The 24,759-nt window shown below is 37.4% G+C and overlaps 1 protein-coding gene across 3 annotated transcripts in view; it reads left to right on the forward strand.

The window, feature by feature from the left end:
• fat3b (FAT atypical cadherin 3b) overlaps positions 1-18,793 on the forward strand; it is a 63,037-nt gene extending 44,244 nt beyond the window's left edge. Inside the window, exons 26-31 of one of the 3 annotated variants that reach the window (XM_084400758.1) lie at positions 3,316-4,109; positions 6,222-6,323; positions 8,582-8,641; positions 15,049-15,087; positions 15,336-15,401; positions 16,518-18,793. In XM_084400758.1, the coding sequence (XP_084256884.1) occupies positions 3,316-4,109; positions 6,222-6,323; positions 8,582-8,641; positions 15,049-15,087; positions 15,336-15,401; positions 16,518-17,065 (1,609 nt within the window). In that variant the 3' untranslated portion in view covers positions 17,066-18,793. The remainder of the gene's footprint in view (positions 1-3,315; positions 4,110-6,221; positions 6,324-8,581; positions 8,642-15,048; positions 15,088-15,335; positions 15,402-16,517) is intronic. The other 2 variants (XM_084400759.1, XM_084400760.1) reach the window with 2 other exon arrangements.
• Positions 18,794-24,759: the final 5,966 nt, after the last annotated feature.

Raw genomic sequence — 24,759 nt, forward strand, 5'->3', positions numbered from 1 at the left:
ATGTGGACTTAGTATTAGTGACTTAGATATCCTAGGCACTACCAAAAGTCCAGAGTTTTGTAATATTTAAGAGCATGATGGATAGTAGGGTCATAGAAGATCGGTTAAATACACAGGACCTAAATCATTTAGGGCCTTATAGGTCAGTAGCACTACTTTGGAATTTAAACAGAACTTAATGGGTAGCCAGTTTAGAGATAATAAAATTGGTGTTATATAATCATATTTTCTTGACCTGGTAAGAACTCTAGCTGCTGCATTTTGGACTAATTGTAGCTTGTTTATTGAGGATGCAGGACAACCAGCTAATGCATCACAGTAATCTAGTCTAGAGGTCATAAATGCATGAAACTACATTTTCTGCAACAGAAGCAGATAGCAATTTCCGTAGCTTAGCGATGTTTCTGAGGTGGAAGAAAGCTGTTTTTGTAATATATATATCGAAAAACAAGTTGCTGTCTAATATAACACCCAGGTCTTAAACTGTAGAGGATGAAGTAACAGTACATCCCTCCAAATGCAAATTTTATTCTAAGAGATTCTGTGTTCAGGGTCACCTCTGTCTTATCTGAATTTAATAGAATATCTTTAACACACTCGTTCAACTTGGATCATTTGTAGATTTCATTTGGTTGTGATGAAATGTATAACTGAGTATCAGCAGCGTCATCATGGAAACTAATTCCATGTGTTCTTATAATATTACCAATTGGCAGCATATATATTGAAAATAACAGAGGGCCTAACACAGATCCTTGTGGCACTCCATAATTTACTGACACTATTGTAGATTTTTCTCTGTTTAAATAGACAAAATTGTAACGGTCTGATAGGTATGATCTAAACCAACTTAAGGCCTGTCCCTGAATACCAGTATAATTATGTTGTCGATCTAAGAGTATGTTATGATCTATTGTGTCGAACGCAGCACTAAGATCAAGTAAAACTAGTATTGAGATACAGCATTGGTTAGATGCTAGAAGTAAATCATTTGTAATTTTAATGAGCGCAGTTGCTGTGCTATGATGCTTTTTTTCAGCAAGGATGTATTAAAGTGATCCAAAAGTTAATATGGAAGCTTGTTTCCGCCAATGAATAATAAATAAATAATAATAATTGCGACTTTTTATCTCACAATTCTGACTTTTTTTCTCACAACTGCGATATATCGAGTCAGAATTGTGACTTTTTTTCTCACAATTGCGAGATATGAAGTCAGAATTGTGAAGTCGAAATAAAGTCGCAATTCTGGGAAATAAAGTCGCAATTGCGTGATATAAAGTCGCAATTCTGAGAAATAAAGTCACAATTGCGAGATATAAAGTCGCAATTCTGAGAAATAAAGTCGCAATTGCGTGTTATAAAGTCAGAATTGTGAGATATACAGTGCTATGCATAAGTTTAGACACCCATGCTAAAGTTGACTAAAAAGAGGAATAAAAAATCATCTTTTGGAAATTTAACTTAATGCCTTAATTTAAAAAATTAGGAAAAATCCAACCTTTAAGGACACCAATTTTCTTTGTGAATGAATAATGTATCGTAAATAAATAAATGTTCTTCCTTAAAATACAGGGTGCATAAGTTTGGACACCCCTATATTAAATTCCCATAGAGGCAGGCAGATTTTTATTTTTAAGTATTTTTTTTATTTTATTTTTAGGATACTATGCATCCTGATAAAGTTCCCTTGGCCTTTGGAATTAAAATAGCCCCACATCATCACATAGCCTTCACCATACCTAGAGATTGGCATGGGGTACTTTCCATAAGATCATCTCTCAATGCAAATCAAACCAGCTATTAGGCTAACTGAAATAAAACCATGCCAATCTCTAGGTATGGTGAAGGCTATGTGATGATGTGGGGCTATTTTAATTCCAAAGGCCAAGGGAACTTTATCAGGATGCATAGTATCTTGGATCCATGAAGTAACTGGCCTTTAAAAATAAAAATCTGCCTGCCTCTATGGGAATTTAACATAGGGGTGTCCAAACTTATGCACCCTGTATTTTAAGGAAGAACATTTATTTATTTACGATGCATTATTCATTCACAAAGAAAATTGGTGTCCTTAAAGGTTGGATTTTTCCTAATTTTTTAAATTAAGGCATTAAGGTCAGTTTCCAAAAGATGATTTTTTATTCCTCTTTTTAGTCAACTTTAGTATGGGTGTCTAAACTTATGCATAGCACTGTAAACTATTCTGAGGTAAAAAAAAGAAAAGAAAAAAGTCTGCCTTTTTTTCCCTTAGAATTGGACTTTATATCTCACAATTGTGTTTATATCTCACAATTCTGAGAAAAGATGTCAGAATTGCGAGATATAAACTCGCAATTGCGTGTTATAAAGTCAGAATTGCGTGTTATAAAGTCAGAATTGCGTGATATAAAGTCGCAATTGCGAGAAAAAAAGTCAGAATTCTGACTTTATAACACGCAATTCTGACTTTATATCTCGCAATTCTGACTTTATATCTCGCAATTCTGACTTTATTTCACGCAATTCTGACTTTATATCTCGCAATTCTGACTTTATAACACGCAATTCTGACTTTATATCGCACAATTCTGACTTTATATCTCGCAATTCTGACTTTATAACACGCAATTCTGACTTTATATCGCACAATTCTGACTTTATATCTCGCAATTCTGACTTTATAACACGCAATTCTGACTTTATTTCACGCAATTCTGACTTTATATCCCGCAATTCTGACTTTATTTCACGCAATTCTGACTTTATATCTCGCAATTCTGACTTTATAACACGCAATTGCGACTTTATTTCACGCAATTCTGACTTTATATCTCGCAATTCTGAGAAATAAAGTCAGAATTGCGAGATGTAAACTCACAATTGTGAGATAAAAAGTCGCAATTATCTTTTAAAATGTTTTATTTTGTGGCGGAAACAAGCTTTCATAAGTTAAAGACATTTATGTTACAAAAAATAAATAAAAAAGAAATGCTGTTCTTTTGAATAATCAAAAAATCCAGAGAAAAAATGTATCCCGATTTACAGAAAAATATTAAGCAGCACAACTGTTTTCAACATTGATCATAATACAGGTTTCTTGAGCACCAAATATTAGGGATACGAATCATGTGACAATGAAGACTGGAGTAATGATGCTAAAAATTCACTCTGAAAACTCTCACTGCATAAGTAAATGATGAGAATTTTCATTTTTGGATGGAGAGAATCCCTTTTAATATATAGTATGCAGTATATACTGCACAGTATACAGTAAATAGGCTGTTGGGAATTAAATACTACCTTACTAACACAAATAAATCCTTCTGTCCACAGATGCGACGAGGATGTGAACGAATGTGAGAGGGAGGAGTGTGAGAACGGAGGGGCTTGTGTGAACACATTTGGAGCCTTCTACTGTAACTGCACCGTGGGCTTCGAGGGTCAGTTCTGCGGGCAGCCGTCTCTGGACGGCCCAGACACTCAGGCTGAGGCGCTGTCATACGTCGGACCGGGAGAGATCATCGGCATCGGCGTGTTGCTCTTCGTGGTCCTAGTTCTGCTGACCCTGCTGGCCGCGTTCCGTAAAAAAGTTTTCCGGAAGGACTGGAGCCGAGGGGAGGCGGTGGGCATCTCCACAGAGACCAACTACATGCTGCAGAAGACTGGCATGGGATCCGAGGGCATTGAGTTCAAAGCCGTCCGGGTCAGTGGCGAGTGTCGTGCCAGCCTCTACCGAAACGACAGTGCAGGAGGGCCGCCCCAGGTCATGGTGCGCCCCACGGCGTACACGCTTCCCTGCTGCCAGGGAATCCCTCGAGGGGAAACAGAGAAGGCAGAAGGAGGGCTGGCCACCCTCTCCTGCCCTCCCCAGATGAGCACCTTCCAGGCGGATCCGCCGCACATCCTCGGGATGCCACGGAGAGGTGTGGCCGTCTGCAGCGTGGCGCCCAATCTTCCCTCATCCATGTCCCCAAACCCGTCCGAACGCAGTCCTATCCGCAAACCACCGTGGGAAGAGGACGAGGAGGACGAAGATGAAGACAACATTATGGAACATCGAGTCCAAGCTCTGGAGTGGGAAGACAGGGGTTATCAGGCGAACAGAGGGGAAGCGTACAGAACCGAGGGTAACGGAGTGGCGCGCACACACACCACTCGTCTCAGATCAAACGAAGGTTGTCAGAACTGCAGCCAGAGCGATTTCAGTGTGACTCCATAACTCCCCATGGCCAATTAAATGCCAGCCTTTGTGTGGATGAGATTATACATATGCACCCTGGTCTCAATTTGTAAAATCCGTTGTACAATAATGTGTGATGGAGTGCAATTACCTTAGAGATAACATGAGGCTTTCACACAAAAGGAGGTAGTGAAGCATTTAGAGTCTATCCGCATGATTCAAACAGAAACATCCACATGATAAATGCTATGCATAATGCTTTAATTACAATGAGATACATTAGTGGCCAAAAGTGATGGCAGGAGGGGATATTTGTTTAATAAATAACTGGGTTTTAATCAAATCTCCTTTCTATGATTTCGTATTTAGCGAATTTTCAAATTGGCTCCATCTTGAAAATTGACCAGGGACTCATAAATTGTTTCAAAACAAACCAGTTTATAGTAATCAGAACCATCTGCCATGCTGTAGCAGCCAACAGGAGCCGTGCTGTAGAAATAGGCCAACAGGAGCCTTTTTCCCCTCATAAATTATTTAACAGTCTGGCCATGCAGGTAGGCAGCTAGTACATGTGTGAGGGCGAATATTACACTTCTGCTTGTGTAACCGTGTTACATGCGTCCACAGATTTTCTCTGGGCATTGTGTTCTAAATTGAATGATCTTGGTCTTGTTAATGTTTTCTTCAAGCAGAAACTCATTTGTCACGAACTGTTTGCTAGCTTTAGCTGTGTGTTGTCTGGGATGAATATACGACGGATATTAGTGCTCTTTCACTTTAGCATATTTGAAAGATTTGCATGCTGTAGACTGAGAGCATTAAGCTTTCAAAGCCGTTTCATTAGTTCATATGTGCATGTCTGATTTTGGATATTAGATGTCTGTTTGGTGAATGCAAATGGGCCAATAGTTTAGACTTGACATGGCAATATTTTCATTGGCCCTACCACAAAAATATTTTAGCAGCTGTATTTTTTTATTTTATTTTTAAAGTTCAAAGTGATAGTAAAGACATTTATGTTATGTAATGTTCAACTTTCTATTGATCAAAGTTAAAATAAAAAAAACTAAACTAAAATATAACTTAAAATAAAATACAAATATTAAGCAGCACAACTGTTTTCAACATTAATAATAATATCAAATATTTCTTGAGCACCAAATCAGCATATTAGAATGATTTCTGAGGGATCATGTGACACTGAAGACTGGAGTAATGATGCTGAAAATTCAGCTTTGTCATCACAGGAACACATAACATTTTAAAATATATTACAATAAAAAAAACTATTATTTTAATTAGTAATACCATAGATATCATATAAAGGCTAGATGTCTTGTCCGCGCTGCTGGCCAATGGAGGTCGACGTCCGCACACGGCGGCCATCTTACCACAGGGTGCTCACTCACTTGTAACATGGTGCATGTACTTTTAAATAACCATAACTTGCTCAATTTTCTACCGATTTTCAAACGGTTTGGTTTGTTATTAACGTCAGAGATGTAGCTATGAAACTGCATACATATGAATAATTATACAAATGGACTTCCATATGAAAGAATTATAGCCACGGTAATGACGTTTGTAAGAAACCAAACCGTTTGTAAATCCGTCAAGATTCCTCCGAGATAAGAGGATTTGTGTGCGTGCTGCTCACTTACCTTCATTCACAGAGCCCTGTGGTAAGATGACCGCCGGTGATGTCGGAAGTGACTCCGCCTTAAGACATCTAGCCTTTATGATATCTATGAGTAATACTACTACACAATATTACTTTTTATTTTCTTTTTTTTTTATAAAGATTTAAAAAAAAATTGTACAGCTATAATATTACTGTATGACAGCTATAAATTCATAAACACTCTTTACCTGGAAAATTATGACCAAGACATTGACAGCAACTCTCTCGATGGCACTGGACCATTGCTATTGTTGATCCCTGTTGCATGTACTGTTGTTATGACTGTATTTGCATATTTTGTGTGAATGTATAGCACAAATGCATGTATTTGCACGTGTATGGATCTGTATAAAGATCTGCTGTTGTACTCTTCTGCAGAAGCTGGAAATGCAGCAGAGGTCGTCGCCTGCCTCTCCGACAGCAGCACCAGCGAGGCACACTCCCTCAGGTCTTTCCAGTCTGATTCCTGCGATGACAGTGGTGAGCTTTCCTCATGCATCGCGAGGTCCAAAGTTCTTAACATACCCTCCAAACAACCTCCAAAAAAAAAAAATTCCACTGCTCAAAGAACTTTTGATGTTTATCTTGCCACTCTGGAAAAGTTCAGCAAATGTTTTTAAAAGGTGGACTGTTGCTTTAGGGCATTTTTTTCCTATTAGGCTTTAATCATTCAGTTAGTACTGTCTGTAACCATCAAAATATTAGGCTCTAGAATATACTGTACGTTTCAGAGTCCAAATCCCACATGATCCTACAAAAATCATTAGGGAAAGACTAAAGCTTCTGAATAAACCACAGAGTAATTTAGATAACATACTGAATGAACCCTCTGCGTTGATGTTTTCTCACTGTTTGTTACGTAAGCTTTGTCTTTGTAATGTAATATTTGTAATGCATTTGAGGCAAAGAAGCGGGCTGGGAAGCGGATCCACCTGCAGATTTAAAGTGCGAACACAAAGTAACAAAGTGAAAACACGGAACAGGTGGAAACACTAAACCAGAGAATGTCTATTCAACGACTGACAGAGAACAAGTGAAACAAGGGACTATACAGTACTGTGCAAAAGTACATAGTACTTGAGTACACAGTATACTGTAACCCCCCCCCCCCCCCCCAAAAAGGTTTAAAAGTCATTTATTTATATATTTTGCTGTAGTGTGTCAGTAGGAAATATCAGTTTACATTTCCAAACATTCTTTTTGCCATTAATTGTAATAATTATAATAAAAAAAAAAAATAGTATTAACATGCCTAAGACTTTTGCACAGTACTGTATATACACAGGCAGACAAGCTTAACAAGATAGACCTACAAAGAACTGCAAAACATGGAGCAAGACAGGAAATAACACAATTTTTATAACATAAAAACATGACGTGAAGAGACTCTGGCGTAGGAAACGCATGACAGGAAGGTACAGAAAGCACAGGACTGCTGACCATCAGAAGGTGACTGTGATGGTCCAGGCTTGGTGGGTAACATCCTCCTCTACTTTCCCGACAGTAAAGGAGGACCCACTTATTCAACAACTGACAGAGAACAAGCGAAACAAGGGGCTATACTGTAGCCAAGCCAAGTTATGTACTCATTCTCATTTCATTCTGAACCCATGTGACTTTATTTTTTCAGTGGAACAACAAAGAAGTTTAGCAGAATGTCCAAGCTGCTCTCTTCAATGCAATGAAAGTCAAACTCTAATAGGAGAAAAACACACCACAAAAGACAGTGAGTCACTAGACAGTGACTGCCAGACCCACAGTCACACTAGACTTAGAGCACACAAAATTTCTATGGACACTGCGACGGCCACTTTGTGGCAATCTTTTTTTAAAACATAAATTCAACATATATAAAAAAACCCCAAAAAAACATACAATCTACTCCACTTTACTGAAAAAAGTTTGTATTTATTTAATTAAGCTAAGAGGGCATGCCGTGACGTATCGATCACGTAATATGAATTCGGAGGTTAGAGTTTACCAAACTCGAACTTTAGAACCCAGCGGAATCCGAAACTTCTTTGCATGAGCTTGCATTTCCGGTGTCCCACATTCGCATGCATTTGAATGCAAGTCAATGGAACGAAAAGTGTAGTTTGACTGAATAGTCAGTAAACCTCAAGCACTATATTACAAGTCTTCTAAAGCTGTACGATAGCTTTTAGTGAGGGACAGACTGATAGTTAAGTCAACTTTGGGTCACTTCCTATATCTATATACCTAAATGACCTGATTAAAAACACACAAATGCAACATTACCACATTAACCTATACATACACTCTCACGCAACCATCCGTAATATTATAACCTAATATTAGGCAGAAGTAACAGATTATTCCATTCACCTAATTAAGATGACTTGCATTGTCTGATCTTTCCAAAAGGAAATCATGAGGATTAGTGATAACCGTACCCTGCTTTAACAAAGTGACAGCCTGAATAGGTCAGAGCAGTAATTACAATCCATCTGCCTTTGAAATGCTCTCCAGAAGCGATTGCTATTATGACTCAGTAGTGTATTATCAGTTCAGCTGTACAAAATAGATGTCAGACTGACACATCAGAGGTCCACTTGCTTTTGTTTAGCTGATTTCATGACGCTGAAGGATTACAAACAAGACAAATTGATTTATATAAATGCTTATGTAAGGATTTAATTGAATGTTGGATGTTGGTTTGATGTGCTTGATCATTTATTCAATTGTTGCCTGACATTTTACACTTGTTAATGTCCTAGCTTCCATTGTGACAGTGATACGACTGGTAAATAATGCAGTGGACACCATTGAAAATGAAGGTATGACTCAATTTTCATATTACTGAATGAATGTTGAAATGAGGGTGCTGAAACCCTATTGTAATTGTTAGGATTTTCAAAGTTCAACATTCTGCCCTAAAAGTGATCGGGAAGACCCTACCGTAAGTTGTAGAGACGTGAAACTTTGAGGGATGGTAGTACTCACACCGTCTACAACGTCATTAAGGCTCGCCCCAGTCAGCCGGTAGGTGATGCTACAGTGATCTAGGGCTGTCAATCTTCCTCTATAATACTATTCGAATTCCATTCCTTATTTTATTTAATATTCGAATAATATTCGAATATTAAATGCTCAAATTCATCCTATTATTAATATTTACGACATTACACAGTCTTATGGATCGCCAATGCGTGATGTTGATCGGTCTCATATCTTCACAGATAAACCGTCAGTTTGTCTGTTATTGCCTTTTGGCGGACAGCTGGTAGCAGTTGAGCCCCGTGATGAGGAGAGAGAGAGAGGCAGAACATAAGTAATTCTTGCCTGTTTTAGCGGCGGTTCCTCGGACAGATCGCCTAGCTTGTCAGGTTGTAAGTTGTCATAAAAAAAATAACGTATGTTTTCCTCTCCGTTTTGGCCTTCCGTCCACAATGAGACGGCGTTTTTATTAATGAAAACGCACTCCAAAGTGGATATATTTGAAGACGCCGTTTTCACGTTGTAATGTGGACTGAGAATCAAATTGTTGATCTCCGTTGCCGTGGAGACATTCCTCTCCGCGACTTTTGACAGTTGTTATGATGATACAGCGTGGATAACGTGCACAATTGTGTTACGATTCAAAAACTTTATTGTTTATCAGACGAAACAAAAGCATTTAATTTTCACATGTGTGTGCCAAGGCGGCGAGAAAGGCAAGATTGCATTAAAAAAAAAATCTATACATAAAAAAGCAATATTCGAATAGGAACTTCAGCATTCGAATAGTATTGATTTTTTTAATATTTGAATTATATTCGAATTTCGGAATTCGTTCCAACAGCCCTACAGTGATCAAAAGTATGAAATCGCCCATAACTTAAACCATTAAGGTCCCGATATACTTCAAGCGAAATCGAAGAATGAACTGATTTCTATCAAAATCAGGCCAAAACGAAGTTCGAAACAGTTTGACAAAGCAAACTTTCCGGAAAAGTTCTCCCTGGCTGACAAACACCTTTGTACCACCATTGGTCCATGGTGATTGCGTAATAGGTAGGTGCGCGGAGGCTCCGCCTTCTTCCACGAGGAAATCTTTTCCACATCATTTCTCCTGTTCAGTCCATCGAGGTCAGACGTCCTCAAGTGAAAACATGAACATGACTTTACTAGAGTGGTGAATTCGATAACAGGATATCGCTGCTATTTCGAACTTTGTTTTACCCCTAAATGAAGAACAAAAAAAGAACTTCGCCGTGAGTATATCGAGGCCTTTAGTCGCAGGCTCAAAGTGAACAAAACTTGTGTCTCGGATCTTCGTCCTGACGAATTCTGGTATTTTTTTAACCTACTTTTGTGAACTTGTAGGTTTTTCGCCCGTTTGAAACCAAACCAGTGAAGAAAGATTCTCTGGAGTCTGATTGTCAAAAATTGTGCAAAAAAAAAAAAAAGTAGTTTGTGAAAAAGTCGTTTTTTTGTTTTTGTTTTTTAAATATTATTTAATTAATTATTGATATACTATTTTAAACAAATTATTTATATATAAAATAAAAAATTTGATTAAGAATTATTGTTTGTTCTGTTTGAGTATGATTTCATTTTTAGCAAAAATATTTAGTAATAATTTAAAAAATATTATCATGTACATATTATTAATGAATATAGTAACATCATCATTACAAAATAAATCCAACAAGTGATCAGGACCTTGATTTTCCTGCTTATTAAATGGCTACTAGGCAAATAAAACATTTTCACCTCAAATCAATATTTCATGTCCATTTATTTATTTATTATATGAGAAGAATGAGGGCACAGAGCTATACGGGAGACATCCAGCGCTGCTAGGAAATCGGTTGCCTGGATACAGCGGTCAATCACACAGTTTAGCATCATTATAGGAATAAAAACTGACCACAGAATGCTGCAATTGAGAGAAAGTATTGAGCTGTAGAGTAATATTTTATGTTATCTTGTTTAAATATTATAGGGATCAAAAACCATGCTGCATGAAAAGGTAAAGGTAAAATCCCAGAGCGAAGTGTCCAATCATGCGGGAGTTCAGTCCACACGGGAGAAAGTGGGATTAAATCTGTTAATTAAACTGCACAACTCTAGACTTGTATAAAACCAGGGTTTAGACTCGCTCTCTAATCACTCACATAATCCAGTTGCATTGAAAACCTGAACTATTGAACTACCCTTCCGTTACTGAAGAACAGTATCCCTATCCTCTGTGGCAGTGACCTGGTTTTGAAGCGCACCAGAACCAGTCTCTAATTAAACCTGCCCTAGCCCAAAGCTGTTTCCAATCAGTGCAAAAACAAGCTGTTTGCTTGAAAGTCTCACACACTATGGTAATTCATGCTGTCTGAGGAGTTTGCAGCTCCACCTTACTTCTCAGAGGTCTGGATGAAAGTGGACTGTTTTTGTTGGTTATGCTAAACAGCACAGTTTGATTTACCCAAGTAGGACATGCTCCAGGTTTAAAGACTTTTGTGGGACTTGAACCAGCATACTTTTACTTTGAAAGTGTAAACTTTCAGTTGTTACCTTGAGAAGATACTTTCTATTGTTAAAGCTACACTGTGTAATTTTTTAAGTTGATTCTTAGCAAAAAACACTTTGTTCTTTCAAAATGATATGTGCTCATTAATGTGTAATTACTTCTACCAACTAATCAAGTATTCTCGTAAGCGTAGAATCTGCCATTTAGAATACATACGAGTGAGTCACTCGAACGGCGGCAGCCATGTTGCGCCTCCATCTTGAAAATACATTAGCCAAAGAGGGACATACCTGGAAATTCAAGCTTCGCCTTTCGCGTTTTTACACTCAGTGGCACCGTGACGAATGCGAGAGGGAGATTACTCACGACTGCCGGCAGATTTGAAATAATACGGCCACCGTAGGAGTTAAAGGGATACTCCACTTTAAAATGAAAATTCTGTCATGATATACTCACCCTCATGTTGTTTCAAACCTGTATTAATTTATTTCTTCTGCTGAACAGAAAGGAAGATATTTAGAAGAATGTCAGTAACCAGACAGTTTCTGGTCTCATTGACTTCCATAGTAGGAAAAAAATATACTATGGAAGTCAATGAGACCAGAAACTGTCTGGTTACTGACATTCTTCTAAATATCTTCCTTTCTGTTCAGCAGAAGAAAGAAATTAATACAGGTTTGAAACAACATGAGGGTGAGTATATGATGACAGAATTTTCATTTTAAAGTGGAGTATCCCTTTAAAACGCCCTCGAAATGGGAGGGGCTAGAAAGTAATATTCAGTTGGTAGTCATAAACAATTTCACCGCTAGATGGGAGAAAATCCTACACAGTGTAGCTTTAAATTACATTGCTGTAACCTAATGTAATCAGATTCATTTAATTTTATTAACAATATTATATACTATTATATTATTAATTATATTAATTAATATAAGTTTCAGGTATATTTTAAATGAATATATGTAATACTAGCCTAGAAATCTAGACGCACCCTAGCGGCAGCAAAATTGATTTTGGAGCCAGTGTGGTCTAGCAACTCTCCGTTGACTTTTGAGCTGGAAAAACCAAACTCAGGTCAGGCCAATCACATCGTGTATAGAGTAGGCGGGGCGGGCTTAACATAATGACGACAAAGTTGCGACGGTTCCCTGCTACTTTGAAAACAAAGAAGAGCTGCTGCTGCTGGCGAACAACGGTCTTTCGAATCGGCTTTGGCCGCGACTCTGGAGGACTTGGAGTTAAGCTTTTCTTTGAGAAAAGAGCAAAGAACGGCACTTAAGTCATTTTTAAAAAGGAAGGTGTTCGGAGTTTTGCCGACTGGATACGGCAAAAGTTTATTATACCAACTAGCCTTCTTTGTTGCTCTGATTGGTTGTAGTGCTATCCTATTGCGTGCAGAGAGATTTTGAGAGACAACCGTTTATCCCGCCCCTCGGATTGAGCCGTGCCAATGGTGAGTTGCCAGACCTAACATCTTGATGTAGGTCTGGCTTGCCAGGCTAATGTAATACAGTTTTATTTATATTTTACAAATATTAATATTTTTAATATTGTTGTAATATTAAAGTCCCCCTGTAGTCAATCATTTTCTCCTTTAAAATTACATATTTAAGCTTTTTTCCTCATGCCTTAAAATAGCTTGAATGTAACTCTACACCCTTGCCTCATTTAGTAAAGGTGGTTCTATGAATATGCAAATTAGCCCCGCCTCCACTCACTCACACCAGCTCAGAGATCCACTCTGTGACGATCACATGTTGACGTGATTGGTTACAAGGTTGTTTGTGACGTCAGAAACACCAGCGATTTCAAACCACATTTTTGAGACTGTCTTTGGTTCACTGCAGTTTTAAAGGAACACACCGACTTTTTGGGACTTTAACTTATTCACCTTATCCCCCAGAGTTAGATAAGTCCATACATACCTTTTTCATCTCCGTGCGTGCCGTAACTCTGTCTGACGCACCCACCGCTAGCCTAGCTTAGCACAAAGACTGGAGGTAAACGGCTCCAGCTAGCATACTGCTCCCAATAAGTGACAAAATAACGCCAACATTTTCCTATTTACATGTTGTGATTTGTATAGTCACAGCGTGTACGATTAACAAGGTCCCATGAGACACAGGCATCTTCTAACCGTATACATACTGGGAACTATATTCTCAGATGACGAAGCACTGCTACTTCTGCGGAGTGATTTACTCCAACTCTCTGCTCCTCACCACAGGGCTTCTCAGGTGCTGCGAGCAAATCACTCCGACCAAGTAGCAATGCTTTGCCTTCTGAGAATATGTGACCATGTTATTTGTACACGCTGTGACTATACAAATCACAACATGTAAATAGGAAAATGTTGGCGTTATTTTGTCACTTATTGGGAGCAGTCGGATCAAATTTCTTTTTTAATGTTAGCCAGTTGCCGAAGAGTTCTTTGAAATGCTGTTCTTCAGTAAAGTTACTTGACATAAAAAAAAGGTAGGCCGTAAATCTTTATTTACTGCTGGATCACATTTGGCTATATAATATTCTCTACTGCATGCTTTGCTTCTCTGTAATGGACAGTCTGTATTAATATTTGTGGGCATAATTGTCGGTGGTGGTAGTTATGTTTGAGGCCTATAATAAAATTTTACCTAGTAGCGTGTGTGTGTATGTGTGTGCGTCTAGCAGAGACAGCGCGCATCAGAGAGAGCTCAAAGTGATATTGATGTTGGTCTCGGGTCGGGTTCGGGCTGAAAAATTGCAGACGTTTTCGGGCTGGGGCCGGATTAGGGCTTGAACACCACGGGCCAGGTCTCAGTTAGGGCTGGATGTCATACTCTAGGCAGTATGCTAGCTGGAGCCGTTTACCTCCAGTCTTTGTGCTAAGCTAGGCTAGCGGTGGGTGCGTCAGACAGAGTTACGGCACGCACGGAGATGAAAATGGTATGTAAGGACTTATCTAACTCTGGGGGATACGGTGAACAAGCCAAAGTCCCAAAAAGTCGGCGTGTTCCTTTAAAGAGAAAATACTCAGCAATGGTGTTGACTTGTGACTTTTCGCACGGTTTGTCTTAAAGCATATTAAAAACATTACATAGACATATAAACAACATTAAAAACTTGATTTTCACCACAAATATATATTTTTATGTTAATTAAACATCAATTAGCTGTTATTTTTACTTTAATTAAAACTTGTAATTGAATTAAGTACTCCTAAGCTTGTACAACTCTTACATGTACAAATTAAGAAGGAAATGATTGAGTAATGATAATATTCACTAGTTATTAGGGGTGTAACGGTACACAGAAGTCACAGTTCAGTTCGTACCACAGTTTTGGGGTAACGGTTTGATATTAGTTCGGTACAACAGGAAAAATCAACAAATCCCCAATGCTAGGTTTCTTTTCATTTATTTTGAACAGACAGTAACTTGCAAATTACAGTTTGTTCCCCCTAGCAGCATTTAGTCCCTTAGTTGGTACAGTACAGCGTCCTTTAGTGTATTAAGCACAAAGCCAGGACACAGACTTCATCACCGGACTGTAGTGAGACTTCCACCACACAAATCGCCACAATGTCAAATGATTTTGTCTCAGTACAACAGCAGAAACAACTTAAATGACGGTTCGGAAGGGATACATGTACCGCTACACCCCTACTAGTTATCTATTGCTAAAATCTGATTGGTTTAGGCCAGGCCAGGCCAGCTAGAATGTTGATTTAGTCACATTTTCCTCTTCTTCTAACAGTTGCAGGTCTGGGTGATGTGCAGCCTCACAGTACCTCCTGTGAGTCCACTTTATGTTTGCTTTTATTGTTTCATTTTACTTTACTAATATCTGTCCCTTTGTTTCACATGGTCATTTTTATAAACCTTTACATGCACCTCATATTAGAACATTCCATCTTCAAATATTTCATCAAGCATAAACAAGTCGATTGTTCTGTCTGTTTTTATTTTATTTATATTTGGCTGTTTGTTGTTTATTTGTTTTCATCTCATAACTCATCAAAACACATGTATGTCTTTTCACAGCAAGCCCACACCTCCACTGTGAGGATAGGATATCCCTGAAATTCGTCAAAAAGTATTTTATGAATTGTAAGAGCTCACATGTACTAAACAAGATAGCTCTTTATCTAAAATGCATCTTGTGTATTTAAATATAATCAAGGAAATCAAAGGGGAAAATAAATCAGAATTTTTACAGAACATTTTTTGTACACACATACATTTTCTGTGTGTGTGTATGGCGTATGTGTATGTGTGTGTGTGTGTGTGTGTGTGTGTGTGTGTGTGTGTATATGTATGTGTGTATATGTGTATGTATGTGTGTATGTATGTATATATATATATACACACATACATACATACATACACACATACATACATACATACACACATACATACATACATACATACATACATACATACATACACACATACATACATACATACATACATACATACATACATACATACATACACACATACATACATACATACATACACACATACATACATACATACATACATACATACATACATACATACATACACACATACATACATACATACATACATACATACATACATACATACATACATACACACATACATACATACATACACACATACATACATACATACATACACACATACATACATACATACATACATACATACATACATACATACATACATACACACATACATACATACACACATACATACATACATACACACATACATACATACATACATACATACATACATACATACATACATACATACATACATTACATTACATTACATTACATTACATTACATTACATACATTACATACACACATATATAATTACAAATATAACCTTTATTATATCATATACTGTTATATAATATTATTACAATTTTAAATAACTGTTTTCAATTTTAAAATGTTTTAAAATATCACTTATTCCTGTGGTGGCCAAGCTAAATTTTACTCCAGTCTAACCCCAAACTTTTGAACAGTAGTGTAGATTATTATGAATCATTATAATAATAATTATTATTATTATAATGATTCTTGTTGGTTGTTATTATTTATAATTAATATTATTATTAATATTGAAGACTTGTGTAAAGATTGCAAAATGTGCAACATTCATAAAGTTATGTCTAATGAAATTTGCATAAGTCCTCTGCACTTTTTGATATTCTACATGTGTTTTCCAGCCTACCAATGGCAAACGACAGAGTGGCTCGACACGTGTCTCCCAGGCTTGGAATCACCGCCTCGAGACCAGACCCCTACACCACCACCCCCACCCCTTCCTGCTCCCCCGCCTCCCCTGACCCCTACACGGTTATGTGGGACCCCTACGCGCCTGGGCGGCAGCGTTCGGTTGGACGGCAGCACCCTATCGCTGCAAACTGGCTACCCGTTACGACGATACCAGGGCCAGAGAGACTTCCGCTCGTCTCAAACCCTGGATGACAACAACTCGCCCGTTTATGAAGAATACCGCGGCCCGGGTCACTACGACATCGCCTCTACTTTTCACCCGCTGGGTTTTAGCGAGGGCCGATCCACACCTGAACAATACCTGCTCTCTTACCCTCCTCTACTAGCCTGGGAGGAACGTCCGCATGTCTGGGAGGACACACACCCCTTCGGAAGCCAGCAGGAGATCGACAGACCGGGCAGAATTTCTCTCCGGGCCCAACGTTTGCGTAGACAGAGCCCAAAGACATCTTTGTCCGGCATGAGAGAGTATTACTGACCATTGACAAACAAGTCCTTAATTAATCTGGATGCTTGTGTTCATGCAACTGAGGACTCGTCCTGAAGATGTGTGCTGATCTCTTTGGAATCGAAACATTTGGATTCTCACAGCCTCAATCATACTGTACACTAGTGACCATTCTTCATGCACCTTATTAAAGGGTTAGTTCACCAAAAAATGAGAATTGTCATCATTTACTCGTCCTCATGTTGTTCCAAACCTGTATGACTTTCTTCTGAGGAACATGAAAAAGAAGATTTTTTTTTAAATGTTTCAACTGTTTTTGTCCATACGTTGTATTTGGATTTGTGTTCCTCTGAAGAAAGCCAGTCATAGAGGGTTTGGAATGACATGAAGGTGAGTAAATTGTCATTTTAAGGGTGAACTATCACTGTAACTAGGAGTGTGTGAGAACATGCATAGTTTTTACCATCTACTTTCTCATCAGCGCATCTGAGAAGCTTAGTGATACTAAGTGTTTGTGTAGGTGCTACTGTGTTTATTGAAAAACCACAGGTGTTATTGATGGAATCCATGTACAGCAGTGTTTCTCAACCAGGGGTCCAACAAACTCTGTGCTCCGCATAAGGATGGACAGATCTTCTGAGTAGATATCCAAGTATATCCTTGGACCGGCAATGTTTTGCTATCAAAACAGTCTGATGGAGAAAGGAAACCTGTTTTATTCCATGGACTGCAAAAGCCGTGGAGAAAAACAAGTCAGTTTAATTACATTTTTGTCGACGCTTCAGGGTTTGTTAGGATCTAGTAATTTGTGCATATTCCAGCACAGGTGTGTTTCACATAAAGGAAGAGCTGTTTATGTATTCACGTGCTCTCTTTATGTCTCGTCAGTAATGCATGACAACTACATATGAATCACTCATCACACATCTGGCGTTTCATGGTGTTTTGCTGTTTATGCTGCTGTTTTTGTGATTTTTATTTAGTTTAGGATCACAAAACTGTCATGCTGGTATGCTTAACATCTGTGTTTATTGATTAATGCATATAGTATAAAGACTTATGAAGCATACAGACTTTATGAACAAGAAACGGTTATATTTATAAAGCGACTTTCTCATCAAGGTGGCTTTAATTTACTTGTTTTTTATCGTTTAGTCTACCTGGCTACAAATGGGAATGTATGTTTTTTTCACCTGATGCCTCGTTGTATCTCATTCCCAGTAGCAACTGCCCATATAATATATGCAGTATAAAAATCAGACTGGGAATCTAGACACAAGATTTTTCAGGGTAGTTTTCTTGGTCCATGACAGAAAAAAAAAAAAATGTTTTTGTCCTTGAAAAATGTTTTATTTTTAATACCTCATTTTAGTGAGTGCAAATAGACTTATTATTATTATTAATATTATTATTGTTGTTGTTGTTTTATAGCGCCTTTGTTGAGTCCAGGGTCATTTCACAGAGCATGATGTTAATAATGGTTTATTTTAACTATTTTATTTTATTTATTTATTTTATTTTTTTTATATTAAGTTTGTTTCTGTAAACAAGATCTTTAAACCAGAGAATATTTTATTAAACCAATAAATCAGATTATTGTAATGGTTTTCAGGATGACCCTGTGGGTCAGAGGATTCTGATGGTCTGTATTGTGTTCATACATGTTGATGTCGTCTATTTAATGTGTAGAACTCATCTTGTATGTTTGAATAAAATCCTATACATTGTCCAGTGTAAAATAAAATAAAAGAACAACTACCATATGCATCATCTAGATTGATTTAACAAAGATTGCTGGATATGTCGCAGTAGTAAAGCAGTTTCAGCACAAATGCACATCATCTTTATAGAGATACTAGTAAATCGTGTTTGTCCTCTAAGAGAAAAAAAAACGACAGTTCCCCTGAAAAAACATTTTTACTCTTGCTGAAATCTTCCTGATTGACATTTAATTTAGCAGTTTAGACTGAAGTTATTATCATATGCACACATAATGGACTAAAACAAACCTTCGCACAAGCCAATCTTTCCTGTGCTTGAAAGAAAGCCACAGCACTACAGTTGCAGACAACAGCTTTATACAAAATGTGCCTTTTTTTTTTTTTGTAGTTACAGTACATCAACAAGTGCACAAAAGGACACTCCTGTTGACTGCAAATAATTTAAGACACTGTAGAATTTCAAAGTGCATTATTTCTCCTTTTGCAGAAACAACTATACAGAAGACAACACAATCCAATTGCATAATCCGAAGCTTGTTTACGGGCAAGGTTCCAGGAGTCCAGTTTATATGATCGAAACATAATGACGCTTTTATCTCTGGGCCTTTTCTCTGTTGTACGAGGACATACGCCGGTTTCATCAGAGAGGTCTTGTAAACATCCTGCGTTTCTGTGCTTTTATGCTCTGGGTGTATTATTAGGCATGACCACTTTGTCTTTTCAGATTTGAAAGTGTGTGCTTCAGATGCGAAAATTACAGAGTTTTGTACTTTGTACATTGTAAAAACGGGTTAAATGGCCAGTTGAATGTGCATTTCCTCTATGGTGCTTTCAACACACTCTCATTGCAGCTTGAAACTATTTTACGTTTTGTCGAATTGGTGAATAATTCGTATGAATTTGTATAATCTCATTCATAAGTTTTCATACAACCTGCCTACGCCTCATTAGCTACAGTTCCATCAATCTATTTTTCCGCAAATTTTGGGATACTGCATTAAAAAAAAATCGCTGGATGGAATCGCTAAGATGCGCATAAATTCTAAAAATGTGCATTAAAAAATTGAAGCAGATATTTTTTATTCAATAAGAAGACATGCCCATAAACTCTAATGAAAACACATTTACCGAATAAATTCCTCGATGTGCAACAAAAGAATAATCATGTGACTGCTTTGACGGATCATGTGATCAGAAAAATGTGTGGATGGACGACGAGGTCCGAATTAAACATTGTTTTAAAAAAAAAAGAACTGACGTCTTTGTGACAATTGACAATTCTTGATGGAAAACATCAAAGAAACATGCAGATTTTCCAAATAGTACAAGCGGAGATGATTCTTAAAGGTTACGATAACCAATGAAAACCTAAGATAACATTACAGCATTTATTGTGTAAATCAGAAAAGTCATGATGTCAGACAAAATGTTCTAATTCCAATTTCCCAGGAAGTGATTTTTTCCCCCTCTTGAACACGTGGGATGGAAACAGTGTTTTATTTGCACATGTTTTATGCGATATTCCAATTTAGCACATTAAATTTGCAACTTTGAATGGACACATAGCTATTGATAGTGCTTTGATTTTACAGTGGCTCACATTTTTTCTAAAAGTTTTCCAAATTCATACGAAATTGTGATCTCATAAAATAATTACGTTTTCTTATGAGATCAGGTTGGATACTTTTGTTTGTCAAAAAGAGTAAAATGAAAAATGCACCACATGCACAATAACGTCCCAAAACTGCTTAATTAAAATGTGAAGTGTTTCATTTGCACCTCTTTACAATATCAACATTTTCCATTGTCTCTTCTGTGAGTGAAGCAATTTCACTGATTTCCAAAATGATGCCAATGAAATTCCACCACAGAAGACTGATGGGTAATGCCCGAACAAAACTGCAAGGTCAAACCGCCATAATCTCACAGTCGACTTCCACTGAATCAAACGTGCGATGCTGAATGCAAGGAGGATCATTTAAGAGGAAATGAAACTAGTCGTAATCCCTCTGAATTAATACTGGTGTTTACATCTAAAAGTATACCGAACAATGGGGAATCCACACTCCGTGAGCACCGTTTCCTTTGACTTTTAAAACAAGTGAGAGCCAGCCGCTCAACTGACAGAAAGACGGCTGGTTATATAAGGGGATGGGGGAGAGATGCTGGATTATCGTTCCCCTGTTTCTGCTCGGAGACATGAGAGAGTTAGGGGTGATTATACCCACACAGTCTACTGAATAATACCCAGATTAGGCACACTAACCAGGCCTCATCTCCACGCAAAACATCTGCCTTTGCCTCCTGACAGACACACACACTCGCGCTCTGGCACTGCGGATGTTAAACACACCACTTTGGAACAGATGCCCGTACGTCACAAGCTTATAACACCATGCGCCAGAGAAAGAGACATACAGACAACAGAGCCATGTTTACAGAGCTCTCAGTTGTGCCAAATTCCCTCTTTTTGTCTTTTGCTGATGCATGTAGAGAAGATTTCTCTGACAGTTTAAGTAGGGAAATTGTCAGTTTTTATGAGTGGATAATTGGCAAAAGTTTCCTCTACCCTACATTTCAGACGTCAACGACAAAACTTAAGAAACTAAAAATCCCCCTCTAGTCAATCATTTCATTCCTTAAAAACGTATCTTTGATCACCAAAATGACATATATTTTAATATATGTCATATTATATTATTATATTATATTATATTTTAATATATGTCAGGATAACCTGGCTTCTCTTGAGACTCCCCTGTTTCGCAGCAGTTAATGATATGCTAAAGCCCGTCCCCCTCGTGATGTGATTGGTTACAAGGTAGTTTGTGACGTAAGAAACACTGGCGATTTTTGGTTCACTGCAGTTTTAAGGACAAAAAACTCAGCAATGGTGTTGACTTATGAATATGCACATGGTTTGTCTTAAAGCATATTAAAAACACCACAAAGACATATAAAAAACATTAAAAAACTTGATTTTCACCACAGGGGGTCTTTAAGACAAGGTTAATGAGGGTGAGAGTATAGAAACGAAAGACTTTGGAAGTGAACTAAAAGGTTTCTCATAGTACTTTATCTTTGGCTGCATTACAATGATATGGTTTGAAATGGTTTTGAGAGAGGCACACTTGTCTATTTTTGCTCATCCAAAAAATAGCTTCAAACAAACCACAGAAAAATCAACTGTTGCATCTCCGAGCAACACACAGTGGTGTTCCTGAAAAAAATCGATGTTTTGAACGAAGCATTTGATTCAATGATTTAATGACTCACTCATATATACAATCAGTTGTTTAGTTCCTGAAAGAATCAGTGTTTAAATGAATTGGCTGCATTATTGATTCAATGACATGCTCATAAAAACAGCCAAATGTCATACCTATACCTGACATCTCAAGAGTAAACAAACATATTAACTCTATGTATAAGATAATGTGTAAGATAATGAATATGTAACAAGCTACAATGTCAGTCATTTTGCTCTCAGGCTGAGAAACTGCATTCGCTTTGCTGATTTACAAAACTCATTGTTACATAACATATATATTTGTTTCAAAGTAGAATCAGACCACGGAGAAAAGAGTAAGTGCACCTTGTCGAAATAAAGAGTTCACTGGATTAAGGCACGCTTGAGGCTAGTTTAGAGTTGTTTTATAGTTCTTTGTTTTGCACTGTCTGTTGAAACTGAACTTGTCTGATAGACTTTTAGCTTGGAGCCATGTTCCAGCTTGTAAATAACTTCAGCAATCCAAACCGATCCTCTTTGAATCAATAAAATACTGCTCCAAATGAGACTCCATTGAGTCCTTAAATCACCAAAGCAATTACCCAATCCAGGCATAATCATATTTGCATTAGACTACAGATTGTTTTATGCTTATTTTATTACTACCTACCATACGAACAGCCAGTGGTGTTGACACAAGTTGGCAAAATGTGTCTAATAAAGCACAGTCCTGTTCTATTTACACATCCACTTGTTTGTTGGAAATTGTGGATCAAATCTGAATAGCAACCAATTTAGTTTCACAGAGCAGTTGTCCTGACTTGCTCTTCAAGGCTGAGTTTGGGTTCTAGATTCATACTGCAAAACATAACTGCATGGCAATGATTTAGAGTCTGACACCAATTTCCTATTTTTCCTCCTAAATCCGCCTATTTACTCAGCCTGTCTATAAATAAGTGGCAGGTTATTAGTGTCACTCAGATTTCCTACAAGTTTCTGTTTACCGCAGAGGCTGTAAGCGCAAGGAACATGAGGGTCAAGATCTGAATTCAGTTCGAACACTTTGGCTCTGTTCCAAAACATGGTGAATTGCCTTGCTTTCTACTGCCGATGGGCTGCATCCTAGCTGAAATGGGACTTCATAAGGCACTCATTTAGGACACACTACATAGGCAGAAATTCACATGAAGTCCACAGAGGACTCTATTGATTTCAATAGAGATGGACACTAGCATGTTACCAAGCTAACAATATGATACTCTAATAAGCATAAAATACAGTGATACAAAATACAAGCTGACACACTTTTGTTATAAGAACGTTCTCCAAATATTCAGTGTTGGGTCTGGGAACATAAAAATGTCCAGGTTTCTTGACGTTAGAGGAACGTTTTTTAAAAGGTATAATGTTCCTCAAACGTTCTTTCAACTTAATTTTGACTTAAAATTCAACATTCTAGGAACATTGATTAGTAACATTCCAAGAACTGTGTGTCCTGAATGTTAATAGAATGTTATTGAAAGGTGAGTATGATGTTCCTGAAACATTCTTTTAATCAGTCAGACACCTGCTGTGAACAAGCACTGAAAGAAAGAGTAATAAGAACACAAACTACAACTTTATTCAGACACAGCCTTGAACTGAAGACAAAAGACATTAACTCTCTCAAGATCTGATTAAACAACTCCACAAACAGCATTACCAGCTTCATTTATTACTTACCAGATTGACTTTATTTCTGTCACGTCTACAGTAGATCTTTTTGAGAATTAACAGAGGTTTAGATGTTGATGTCTTATTGAAAATGTTTGGTTTGATGTCACCATCATAGTGATCAGTGTTTGCTTTAGTTGGGCTCTTGACTTTCATGAAGTTTATGTTTATGGAGAACATTTCTGCATTGATAAAGCAGATCAACAAGTCTGTTTTAATAACAAAGGACTGCTAATAAAGTGGTAAAGCAATTAAACAACTGATTTTACTTTGTTTTCTCACTTTTGGGATTTTAACATTATTTGAGAAGAAAGTAATAAACTCAAAAGATGTGATAAAAATCATTTGTAACACTGAAAAAATTTGTGTAAGATTGTCCAAAACTATTGAAGATAAACACGACACACTTAGACATCAGCACTCGTCAAACAACCCTCAACAATGGTGACAATCCAAAAATTATTAATATGCATTATTTATTCATGCCGCAATACATGCTGAGAGCAATGAATGTGTTTTGTATGCTGGCATGAAGAATGTCATCATTGTTGTGTTTCTATGCTGATTGCTGATGTCTGTGAGTGTATAAATGACACAAGCATGTTTTAAACAGAAAGTTAACAATGACAGTGTCATATATACACACTACCAGAAATCAACATTCAACATTCAACAATCAACAAAAGTTGTAGTTTGTGTTCTTATTACTCTTTCTTTCAGTGCTTGTTCACAGCAGGTGTCTGACTGATTAAAAGAATGTTTCAGGAACATCATACTCACCTTTCAATAACATTCTATTAACATTCAGGACACATTTTTTATGTTCTTTGAATGTTACAAATCAACGTTCCTAGAATGTTGAATTTTAAGTCAAAATGAAGTTGAAAGAACGTTTGAGGAACATTATACCTTTTAAAAAACGTTCCTCTAACGTCAAGAAACCTGGACATTTTTATGTTCCCAGAACCAACACTGAATATTTGGAGAACGTTCTTATAACAAAAGTCTGTTAGCTGGGGATGCACATACATTTCATGAATGAATTTATGTATTTATTTATT

Source organism: Rutilus rutilus (genome assembly GCF_951802725.1).
Source record: "Rutilus rutilus genome assembly, chromosome: 25".
NCBI lineage: Eukaryota > Metazoa > Chordata > Actinopteri > Cypriniformes > Leuciscidae > Rutilus > Rutilus rutilus.